Raw genomic sequence first — 12,479 nt, forward strand, 5'->3', positions numbered from 1 at the left:
CTGCCATATGTGGTTCCCTCCCACCTGTGACTCTTGAGCTTGGCCCTTATTCCTCAGCCCTGTGGTCTGCCTGTCTCCTCCTCTCTCCAGCTTCTAGTATCATCATTGAGTTTGCCTTGCAGCCATTCCCTCCCTCCATCCTGTGGTTCTTCCAGCCCCAGGTCAGGCCATAGGCCATCGCCCTTCCTCCTTTGCTCAGAGTGAGGCCCTCCATGTCCAGGATCACTATTCTCAAGGGACCTAAATGTGGTCTGCCCTCTGGGATTCCCCAATCAGGGCTCCTTTCCATTATTGGCAGCACCCATCTCAGGCACTGATCCCATGTTCCAACTTCACTCCCTTTCTACTCTGCCCCCTGACTGCAACTCCTCCTGGAGTCACTTGCTTGGTGGTTGGTGGCAAGGACTCTGGAGCCAGACCTCATAAGTCCAAATCACAGCTCTACAACAGTCCAGCAGGGATACCTTGGGTAGCACTTAGCCCTGGGTCACTCAACTTCCCTATCTATAAAACAGGGAATTGTGGGTTAATTCATGTAAACCACATAGAACAGTGGCTGCACCAGAAAGTACCCTGTGTGCTGAATACAGACCACAATAAATGTTGGTGAGGATGTGGGGGAAAAGGTACACTCATACGCTGCTGGTGGGACTGCAAATTGGTGCAACCAATCTGGAAAGCAGTATGGAGATTCCTCAGAAAACTTGGAATAGAACCACCATTTGACTCAGCTATCCCTCTCCTAGGTCTATACCCAAATGACTTAAAATCAGCAAATTGCAGAGACACAGCCACCTCAATGTTTATAGCAGCTCAATTCACAATAGTTAAACTGTGGAAACAGCCTGGATGCCCGTCAATAGATGAATGGATAGAGAAACTGTGGTATATATACATAAGGGAATACTACTCAGCATTAACAAAGAATAAAATTATGACATGTCCAGGTAAATGAATGGAGTTAGAGAATATCATGCTAAATGAAGTAAGCCAATCCCAAAAAACCAAAGGCTGAATGTTCTCTATGATAAGGAAAAATGGAGGAACTTTGATGGGGCAAAGGGAAGGCAGAGGTGAAGAGGGGGCATGGGGATAGGAAAGATGGTGGAATGAGATGGACATCATTACCCTAGGTACATGTATGAATGCACATATGGTGTGATGCTACATTGGATACAACCATAGAAATGTAAAGTTGTGCTACAGTTGTGTACAATGAATTAAAATGCATTGTGCTGTCATATATACCTAATTAAAAAAAAAAAAAACAAAATAAGAAAACCTAAGGCTAAGCATAGTCTGCTCCAAGCTCAATAGACCCGTGGTTATGATTCTAGTACCACTCCTGACCTTTTTCCATGACCAATGCATGTCATCCCTTCTTCTTGTGCTACCTCAGAAATTGACATGAAATTTGATGGTAGACTGTGACTCAAACATCACTGCATTCTCAGTAGAAACACAACTTCCCAAGAGAAATCTGAAAAAAATGTTCAACATTACTAATCCTTAGAGAAATGCAAATTAAAATCATAATGGGATACCCTCTCACACCTATTAGAATGGCTATTATCAAAAAGACAAAAGAACCAGTGACAAATGCCTTCATCCCAGTAACTCAGGAGGCTGAGGCAGGAGGATTATAAATTCAAGGTAAACCTCAGCAACTTAGTGAGACCTGATCTCAAAATAAAAAGTTAAAAGGTCTCTGGATGGCTCTCAGGGGTAAAGTACCCCTGGGTTCAACCCCCAGTATAAATAAAAGAAAAAGAAAGAAAGACAAAAGATATTAAGTACTGGTCTGGATGTGGAGAAACTAGAATTCTTGTACAATGTTTGGTGGAATGTAAATTAGTATAGTCATTATGGAAATCAGTATGGGAAGTTTCTTTTAAAATTAAAAATAGAGCTCAGTTGTTAGAGTGCTTGCGTTGCATGGACAAAGCCCTGGGTTCAATCCCCAGCACCAAAAAAAAAAAAAAAAAATACCCTATGGTCCAGCCATCCCACTACTTGGTATATATCCAAAGGAAATGGCATCAGTGTGTTAATAGACATCTGCACCCCATGTTCATTGCAGCAATATTCTCAAAACCAAGAAATGGGAAAAACTGTGTCTATCAGTGGCTGAGTTGATACAGAAAATGTGGTTAGAAATATAAGGGGACACTATTTAGTCTTTAAATAAAATTAGGAAGTCCTGTCCTTTGTGACATTGAATGAGGCCAAATGGACATTTTACTGGGGGAAATAAGCCAGGCACAGGGCACCTATCACATGATCTCACCTACATGTGGAATCTATAAAAGTTGAACTCATAGAAACAGAGAGCAGAATGGTGACTGCCAGGGGCCCAGGAGTGGCTGGGCAGGGGATGGGGGAGATGCTGGTCCCAGGAGGCCAAATTGCACTTAGATGAGGGGGATGAGTTTAAGGGATCTATTGTGCAATAAGATGACTACAGTAAATAATAACATAGAACAGAATGAGTACAGTTGATAATGTTATATGCACATGAAAATGACTCAGAAAGTAGATTTTAAGGGTTCTCACCACAAATAAGAATATGAAATAATGTACATGTATACATGTTTCAAAATATGTTTCATGCCATAAATATGTAGAAATTATTATTCTTATTGTTATCATCATCATCATAATCATCATCATCATCATCAGGGATTGAACCGAGGGTTGCTTAACCATTGAGTCACATCCACAGCCACAATTTTATTTTTTTAGGTTGAGACAGAATTATGCCATAAAGCCCACCCTGGAAGTGAGGGAAACTAGGAAGGTATTTACTTGGTAGATTGCTACCTCCTCCCCAAACTGGAGCTCTGTTACAACAAAAAGGAAGAAGTGGAGCTAGGATAAGCGAGGAGCACTGCCTACTTCCATTAGCACTGGGCCTGAAAGGGGGATAACTAACCATCACCAAACTTCTCCCCATAAACCATATGACATGGTCTCTGTATTAGCTGCTTTCTGTTGCTCTAACAAAATACCTAAGAATGGGTACTTTATAAACAGATGAGGTTTATTTAGCACAGAGTCTGTCCAGGGAGGCTGGCCTTGCTTGCACAGGTGCTGACATACAAAGAGCATCCCATCTGTGCTGAGCCTGGTGGAGTCAGCTGGAAGAAAAGCAGTGACTGTCCCCTCCTCTGGCTTGCTGATACTAGATCCCCGGCCCTTTAGGCTGACTGCTGCCCTGTCCTGGGGATCTTTGCCCGTCTCGGTCTGGGTGTCCCAGTTGGAGGATTTCTGTGTTCTGAGTGCGCATCTCCCATGTGCCCACCCTGCTCGGGTTCATAAGTACAGAAAGCTGGTATGGGAAGGGCATTTTTCTCATCCTTACAGTACCTGAGAAAACAGAGGCCCAGAGTTGTTATATCCTGGTCCAAGTGACACCAGGCAGGTCTTGTCTCTAAAGACCTCACTCAGGACAGGTGACCTGATGAGCCACGGGGTCCTAACTGTGCTCTAACCAGGGAAATGCCAGGTTCTCACTGAGATGGGAACCCTTATGTAAGGTCAAGAACAGGCGGCCTCGAGGGCTGTGTTAGGGGAGGCCTCAGGATTAGGGGGTGATGGAGGCCATTCCAGAAGGACCCTCTGACCTGCCTCCTCTCCCCTAGGAGTTCGACCACCATTGCAGGTGGGTGAATAACTGCGTGGGGCACCGAAACATCCGGCTCTACCTGCTACTCCTCGTGTCTCTGTGCCTCTATCTGGGTACCGTGCTGGCCACCTGCGTGGTTTTCATCATACGCAGGAGGAACATGGCGTTTTTGGACAAAACCATGACGAATCCACACAGTCCCAAGGGCCCACACTGGGAAGAGCTTGTGTGGTGGGGAGGGAGGGGCAAACAGCGCAGGAGAAGCAGGGTGACAGGGGAGGGGCTGACATGGGCGGGGCTAGAGGGAGAAGTCACTGGGGAGGACCTGTGAAGGACAGGTGGAAGGCCAGTGGGGTCAGGGACATGGGCGGTGTAGGATGCCTGTGGAGTTAAGAATCTAGGGGCCCACAGAGTAGGGTAATGAAAGTTGAAAAGGGACAGGTGGGAGGACAGTGTGGTAGAGGGAGGTTTCCCTTGGGTGTACTGGACTAACTGTCCAGTCCAGGGAGGGAGAGCAGTGGGTAGTGCTAGCTGGGGGGGGAGGGAGGGAGGGAGCAGTGGGGTTGACAGGCGGGGCCAGGGAGGAGCTCTTCCATGGCTTTCCTTCTTAGCCTGTGCACAGCATCCTGGTGGCTGTACGCGCTGGGGCCCTCCTGGTCCCGCTCATCCTGCAATTGTTCATCAAGGCAGTGGCGGTGGGCACCGGCAGGCGATCCTATGAGGAGAAGGTAAGTGGTGAGTGCGTGTGCCCTTGGCTGTGTGGAGGCATCTTGCACCTCTTCAATTAGACACTTTGTGCGCTTTCTCCACTGTCCTTGGCCTTGATGGTGCCTCATGAGTCCTTCCAACCCACCTCTGAAGATGCAGCTCAGATATCTCTATACCCTGGAGCTTGGTGGCCATTCTGCCTCTTGGGTGCATTGCATTGAAAGCCTACTGTGTGCTGGGTGTGCTAGGGGGCAGTTATTTGAGGGATGGGTGTAGAGGTGAGTAAGTACATCATGCACTTGTGTTGATAAGCAACCTGCTATCAGAATAACACCGGGAGACACCAGGAACACTCTGAGCGAGGGGTCAGTCCTGAGTGGTGTAGCCGACTGGAGAGACTGGGAGTTTGGCGAAGCCCACGCTGTAGAGGAAATCATGCCACTCTCTGTGTCCTAGGTGTGCTTTTGGAGAGGCAGACAGGAGGGCATTGACTGTGAGAGGTACAATTTTGCAGAAAGGCACAGAAATCTGAAAGTAGGGTGTTAACAGAATGATGAAGAAATGGATCTAGATCAAGCACAAGGTGACATAGGCAATGAGGTTGACCCCATGGGGGTCAAGGTTAGAAAGGCCCAGAAAGCCAAGCATGGAATTTAGTTTAGAAGAAGTGGAAACCTGGGAGCCATGGTAAAATTTTGTAAAAATATCATTTATTGAGGGGTAATTACCAACAGAAATGTCACCCTTTTTAGTCTATAGTTAGGGATTTTGACAAATGACATTGTGTACTGTCCAATAAGATCAAGGTTAAGCAGTTTCATTACCCAGAAAATCCTTTCATCTCTTGTTGTCATTTTGTCTCCCTGAGTCCTTGTGGTTTTTCTCTTTCCAGAATCATGCATAAATGGTGTTGTGGGCTTTCTAGTCTGGCTTCATTCACTGAGCAGGATGCATTTGAGATTCATCTATATAGTTGCTCACATCAGTAGTTTATTGTCTTTTGTTTCTGTGTAGTATTGTATTTCCCTACAGATTATTTATCCATTCACCAATTGAAGGATTTTTTACTTTGCATCTAGGCTTTGGCAGTATTTTTGTTGGTTTATTTTGTTTTGTTTTTGTACCAGGGATTGAACCCAGAGGTGCTTTACCACTGAGCAACCATCCTAGCCTCACCCCACCCCACCCCCAGCACTCTTTGTTTTCTTTCTGAAAAATTTTTAAAATTTTGAGAAAGGGTCTTGCTAAGTTCCTTAAGGCCTTGCAAATTACTAAGTTACTGAGGCTTTGAACTTACCACCCACTTGCCTTAGCCTCCCAAGCCATTAAAGTCATGGGGAACTGTGCCCAGCCAGTTTCAGGCAGTTATAAATAAAGCTGCTACAACAACCATTGATGCATAGACATGTGGACATAAGTTTTCATTTCTGTTGGGTAAATTGTTAAGGGCAGCATTGCTGAGTCATAAGGTAAACATGTGGGACTTTTTAGGAAACAACTGTACCCTTTCTACTTTCTACCAGCAATGAATGAGAATTCCAGTTGCTCCACATCCTCACTAGCTTTTGATACTGTCATTTGTTACTTTTCTTTTTTTTTTTTTTCAAATTGTAGCCTGTCTAATAAATGAGTAGTGGTACCTCATTAGGACTCCAGCCTGTTATTTTCCTAATGACTAATGATGATGAGCATATCTTCTCAGACATGAGTAAATTATTGGTGAAGAGTTGCTCCAATCTTTTGACCATTTAAGGAAAAAACCTGTGTTGTTTTCTTATTGAGTTTCAGGAGTTCTCTATACTGGATTCAGATCTATGTGTTGCAAATCTTTTCTTGCAATTCATGGCTTGTCATTTCATTTTCTTCATAGCATCTTCCAAAGAGCAGGAGCCCTTAGTGTTGCTGTTTTTCCAGCACTGAGGATTGAATCAGGGGTGCTCGACCACTGAGCTTCTTCCCCAGCATTCGTTGTTGTTCACTCTGAATGGAGCCTCATGTCCTGTGTGAGCAACAGTTTCATTGCTTTCTTCCCCATCTGTGTCTTTATTGCTTTTTCTTTGAGCATCCACTAGGAATGATAGGAGTGGGCATCTCTGCCCTGGGATTCCTTTATTATGGCAATCACTTGACTAAAGGCTCTTTCAGGAAGACTGGTGGGCAGCATCAGTGGGGGAGGGGAAGCTGCAGACCCCGAGGCAGCTGGACAGACAGAGGAGCCTGTCTGCTCATCACCTCCCATCCTTTTAGTCAGCACCCACCACTGCCATATGTGGTTCCCTCCCCCCTGTGACTCCTGTGCTTGGCCCTTATTCCTCAGCCCTGTGGTCTGCCTGTCTCCTCCTCTCTCCAGCTTCTAGTGTCATCATTGAGTTTGCCTGGCAGCCTGTTCCCTCCCTCCATCCTGTGGTTCTTCCAGCCCCAGGTCAGGCCATAGGCCATCACCCTTCCTCCTCTGCTCAGAGTGAGGTCCCTCCAAGTCCAGGATCCCCAAGTCTCAAGGGACCTAAATGTGGTCTGCACTCTAAGATTCACCAGACAGGGCTCCTTTCTATTATTGGCAGCACTAATTTCAGGCACTGATCCCATGCTCCAACTTTCACTCCCACCATACTCCATTCCCTGACTTCAACTCCTCCTAGAATCACTTGCTTGGTGGTTGGTGGCAAAGACTCTGGTGAAGACCCCATAAGTTCAAATCACGGCTCTAGAACTGACTAGCAGAGAGACCTGGGGTATGCTACTCAGCCCCTGGTCACTCAATTTCCCTATCTGAAAAACAGGGAATTGTGGGTTAATTCATGTAAACCACATAGAACAGTGACTGGCACCAGAGAGTGCCCTGTGTGCTGCTGTTACATCACTACCATTCCTTCCCATGGTCATCTACACATGTTTGTGCTCAGATTAAAAGTCATACAAGTCCCAGCCTTAACATCCCAGGCCTCCACTCCACCTGTTGTACCTTCTGGGACTTATTTCCTGACAGAGTTGACCTTGTTCACTAGCTCCCCCTTCACTTCCTGGCCCAGGTCAGCCCAGCCCTTGCTGTCAGGATGGTGCTCTCATTAATGGCCAAATTCAGCAGACATCTTCAGACTACTCTTTCTGGTCTAGACACAGCCTCTGAAACCAGAAGTCGCTGTCTCAAAACTTAACAATCTGGGCTTCTCCTCTGCATGTACCTGGGTGCTGTGAGCTGGGTTGCCTACATGGTTCCCATGATACTCTCTCTCTGCTCTACCCTGTCCATGCCCCTTGGTGCACAGGGCCTCAGGTTGCAGCTGCCCTCACCACTGAAAGTAGGCTGGCCATGCTGTTTTCAGGGTGCTTTCCATCCCCAGTGCAGTGACTGGGCTTTGTTTTTTTGCTACTCGGTATTGAACCCAGGGGCACTTTGCCACAGTCCCTACTACCTTTTATTGTGAATCAGGGTCTCACTAGGTTGCTGAGGCTGGTCTCAAATCTGCCTCAGTTTCCAAAATCACTGGGATTACAGGTGTGTGCCACCGTGCCTGGTTGGACAGAAGCATTTTTGATGCCCTGAAATATATCTGGTTGGGGGTGCATCTCAGTGGTAGAGTGTGTGCTTAGCATGTGCAAGGCCCTGAATTCTTCAATCCCCAGCACACAGAGAAAAGACATCCGAATAAATGAGTGAACCAACAAACAGAAGAACCAACATTTTGGGATAGAAGAAAAGAGAGAAAGGAACAGAGAGAAGCCTGGTGCCCTGACCCCCCAGGATAAGGGGAAGAAGGAGAGGCAGCAGGAAGTTGGTCAGAGATGGGGCAAGAAGAAGATGCTGCTGGATTTTGGTCCTGTGGAGTGTAAGGGCGTTTGAGACACAGAATTGGAGCAGGAGCCCCAGGAATGGAGCCAGTGAGAGAGGCTGGTCTGGGTGCCTCAGAGCTGTTGGATTCTAGTTGTGTGTGATAGGGTTCCATGTGGGGGGAGGATGGTATTCTAATTTACTTCTCAGTTGAAGAAATTTACTATCATTCCTTAAGCATTTTCTATACCTTATGTACAATCAATATTTTCTATACATGATATATATCTAATCAAATATTCTTTCTCTAAGTTTAAAAATTCTGTAATTTTTTAATACTCTGCCATTAATTAATGTATTTCTTCTGGTACTAGGGATTGAACCCAGAGGTGCTTTACCACCAAAGCTGCATCCCTAATCCTTGCTCTATTTTGTTTTGAGATAGGGTGTCACTAAATTGTTGAGGGCCTTGCTAAGTTGTTGAGGCTGGCCTTGAACTTGCGATCCTCCAGCCTCAAAATCCCAAGTTCCTGGGATTACAGGTGTGTGCCACTGCACCTGGTGGTATACTCCTTTCTTAAGTGCTGTGAACACCTTAAAGGAGGCAGATCCTCATAGAGGACAATGATTCGAGTTGCTTTTTGGACATATTCCAGAGCTGTTCTGATGTGGAGTCGTCTTTCCTCTGGTGGAGAAGAGTGTTGAAGATGAAAGTCTTCATGCGTAGTCCATCAGAGACTTGGGGTGGATAGAGGTGCTGCTGGGCCACTTTCCATTATAACAGAGTATTTGCTACCTAAAGCTCATAAAGTTGGAGTGAAACTCAACCTGGTCTGGAAGGAGGAGGGGTCGAGGCTGAGGGATGGACTCAGGAGAAAGAGAAAGTAGAATAAAGGAGAGGAGAAGCCAGTCAGTGTCCTGGGAAGGACATGACCTTTGAGCTTGACCTTTCCTGCTTTGTGTACTGAAGGTCTTCAGCTCATATTTTCCTGGAAAATCTGATTTTTGACTAGGGAAATATGTCTGGGCATCCCCTGCTCTCACTGATCTCCCAGATAGTGAAACTCAACGAAGGTAGATTTTTAGAAAAAATTGAGAGGTAAGAGACTCAAGTAGGAGCGGGGTGGTGACACCATCTTTGGATCAGTTGAGCAGAACAGCACAAGACAGATCTTAAAAGGTACCTGGAAGGATGAGGTGAGAGGACAGGTGTGGCCAATGGAGACAGAGCAAGGATCCTGCAAAGGGAAGCACTAGGGGTTGAGGAGCCCTGAGAAGGCAGGAGAGGTGGGTGCTGGGTCAGCACTGTCTGGGGACAGCTGCTCACAAGTGGGTCCAGGGAGGTCACTCTTCCTAGGAGCCTGGGAAGGCAGGAGGCCCTGGGTCACTCTTGGGCACCCCTGTACCTAGAGCCTGGCCACAGGCCCAGGTTGAGCCCTGGCTTAACTGACCAACTTAGTGAGGGTCCCTGGGAGATGGCCTTGCTCAGTCCTGCTGATTCTGAACTTCTCTTCCCTTCCCTATCTCCCTCCAGCATGACAAGGCATTCAATGAGGGCTGCCCAAGAAACTGTTACATCGCATTATGTGCGCCCTTGGGACCCAAGTGAGTTGGTCAACCAAGGGCTGAAGTGTTGGACCCTGGGCTGGTGGGGTGGAGTGAACCTGGGTCTATTCCCTGGTCCCTGTCTCCAGCTCCCAGGCCTAACACTCCCTGTTCCTTTCCTTTGGGGTTTTCTCCAGGGCACTCTGGGAGTTTCTGGGAATTTCACTCTTCCTTGGTGTTGTAGGTTCTTGCCCCAAGAAATGTGCTAGAGGGGAATGGCAGCCTGGATAAGGCTCCTGGATGAGAGCCCTGGGCTCTGTGCTTTCCCAGCTGAGGGGTGAGAGTGGTCAGGGAGACCAGGCCAAGGTGGGTAGTGACTCCTTGCATTTGGCCTGTTGCTTCCCAGGTACATGTCTGAGGCGGTCTGCATTCAGGTGGACCAGAGGACCAACTGGGGGCCAACAGAACACCTTAAAGACCTCCTTTGGCCCAGGTCCGCCACTCAGGCCCCCAAGGAGTGGCAAGTCTGCACCTGTACAGAAGGTAAGGAGTATCGGGTGAGCTTTAAAACATGGGGGGTCTGAGTTTGCACATGTGTTGGTTGAAGCCCCCATGTTGGGCTGGCCCTGAAGCTGAAGCACTTGGAGCATAAGGAGTGGGATTATGGACCTGGAGAGTGCAAGGCTTCAGAGCACACCCAGGTGTCCCTGGATATAGACAAAGAGGAAAGACTGCACTGCTAACTAGCTGGTTGGCCTGGGACAGTCCCTTACCTTCCTCAGCCATTAATGAGATCTGAGACTAGTCCAGTAGCTTCTAAAGTTTTAAAGAGATTCTTTTTTTTTTTTAATTGGAAATTTTTACTCAGTCATATGTGAAACAGATGGAGTGGAGTATTAGGATTGCAGTGGGTTGGGTAACCCACAGTGCCCCCCAGGGGCCCTTGCAATGACTTGTGGTGCCAGCCCTCTCCTTTTTCCTGCCTCCAGGAGCTGAGGGACTTGACTGAGCAGTGGGGTGGACGTTAGGGAGAGCCTCCATGTACTGACTGTGTTTATCTTCCCATCAGGCCAGTGCTGCAACATCTCACCAGGTGATGCCAGGATGTGAGCCCTACAAGGAGGTCTCTAGGGCCTGAGCCCTCACTTAATGCCCTGTTGGGGGTGCCATGACCCCCAAAGTTATCTAATCCTTATAAAATATATTTTTGTTGATTTTTATCACTTCTTTGCCTGTTCTACGTTCAGAGAATTGTGTTTCCTGTGGTGTGGGGATGCTATGTGGGGCTGGGACAGAGCCCTCCTGGAAGGGGGAGATCCTTGCTCTCTGGAGACCCAACCTCAGGAACCAACACTGTCTGGCTCTTTGACCTTGGGCAAGACACTTATCATTTCTCTCATCCTTAAAATGTGGCAACAGTAATAATCACTGTGACTGACCTGGCTGGCTTCCTGGCAAGGGCTGGAGATGAGAGGAGAGAAAACCCACCAGCCTGGATAATACCAAGTGTACCTCAAACTACTCCACAGAATAGAAATGGAACTTGTTTATTATTAGTTCTAATTGTGTGTGCACATGTGTGTATTCTTTAGGATTGTGTGTGTGTTTGTGTGTGTGTGTGTGTGTGTGTGTGTGTGAGAGAGAGAGAGAGAGAGAGAGAGAGAGATTGTGTGTGGTATTGGGGATCATATCAAACCCAGGGCTTTATGCATGGTAGGCAAGTGCTCCAACACTGAGTTACATCCCCAGCCCTTTTTTATTTTCAGACATGCTCTCACTAAATTGGCCAGGCTGGCTTCCAACTTGTGGTCCCCTGTCTCAGCCTCCCCCATAGCCTCCCAATTTACAGGAGTTAACTGCCATGACTATCTTAGGGTTTTCTATATGCAAGATCTTGCCACCTGCAAATAGATAGTTTTTCTTCTTCCTTTCTCGCCTGGATATTAAATATTTTTCTTGCCTAATTTCTGTGGCTATAACTTTTTTTTTCTGTCACTTTATTTATTTTTTTTATTGGTTGTTCAAAACATTATAAAGCTATTGACATATCATATTTCATACATTAGATTCAAGTTGGTTATGAACTCCCAATTTTACCCCAAATACAGATTGCAGAATCACATCAGTTACACATCCACATTTTTACTGTGGCTATAACTTTTAATAAGATTTTTTATAAATGCCCTTCATAAGGTTGAGGAAGTTACCTTTTATCTCTCTGTGTGTGTGTATTAATTATGGAAAGGTATTAGATTTTGTCAAATGGTTTTTCTGCACCAAATGATCATGTATGATATTTTTCCTCCACTATTAATGTGATGTACTACAAATTGACATTTTCTCCAAGTTTTAGTGTTTAATAATTAATAGCTTGACAAACCAGGTCCAAGACACAAAGATACTATGTTCGAGAAACTGGGGGGAAATTACTCTATAAACTATCTACATAGTGTGTGATATGAATGGGCATTATAATATAAAACCTTTCAACACATAGTAGTTAGCTGCAGGAAACCATTTTTAGCTTAGGAAAATGGTATTCCAAATTTCAGTGTAAACTACTAGCAAACTTCAATTCCTTTGAGTGGCAACTATCTTATTTCTGTTTGCAAACTCTTCCACCCCAGCCTGAGTTATAAGGTCTGGAGTGTTTTTTTTCCCAATTACAAGTGTGATTACCAATATTCTTGATTCTTACAATGATCTGATGAGACACGGTCTGACATGTATCTTACGTTCATTGCAAGAGCAACACCAAGGTGATCCTGCTTGATGCTGGAGTCAGTCTTGGCCATCTCCCCAGTTCCAAGTTTGGTGATGATGTCTCAGACT

At 46.1% G+C, this 12,479-nt stretch overlaps 1 protein-coding gene across 3 annotated transcripts in view; it reads left to right on the plus strand.

Moving 5' to 3' along the window:
• The window catches only part of LOC107143226 (palmitoyltransferase ZDHHC19-like), a 61,028-nt gene extending 50,161 nt beyond the window's left edge, over positions 1-10,867 (plus strand). For 2 of the 3 annotated variants that reach the window (XM_048794616.1, XM_015486850.2), the window contains 3 exons: positions 9,637-9,707; positions 10,054-10,190; positions 10,717-10,867. In XM_048794616.1, the coding sequence (XP_048650573.1) occupies positions 9,637-9,707; positions 10,054-10,190; positions 10,717-10,785 (277 nt within the window). In that variant the 3' untranslated portion in view covers positions 10,786-10,867. The remainder of the gene's footprint in view (positions 1-9,636; positions 9,708-10,053; positions 10,191-10,716) is intronic. The other variant, XM_015486849.2, reaches the window with a different exon arrangement.
• The last annotated feature ends 1,612 nt before the right edge of the window (positions 10,868-12,479 follow it).

The sequence above is a fragment of the Marmota marmota genome, unplaced genomic scaffold, assembly GCF_001458135.2.
Source record: "Marmota marmota marmota unplaced genomic scaffold, marMar, whole genome shotgun sequence".
Lineage (NCBI taxonomy): Eukaryota > Metazoa > Chordata > Mammalia > Rodentia > Sciuridae > Marmota > Marmota marmota.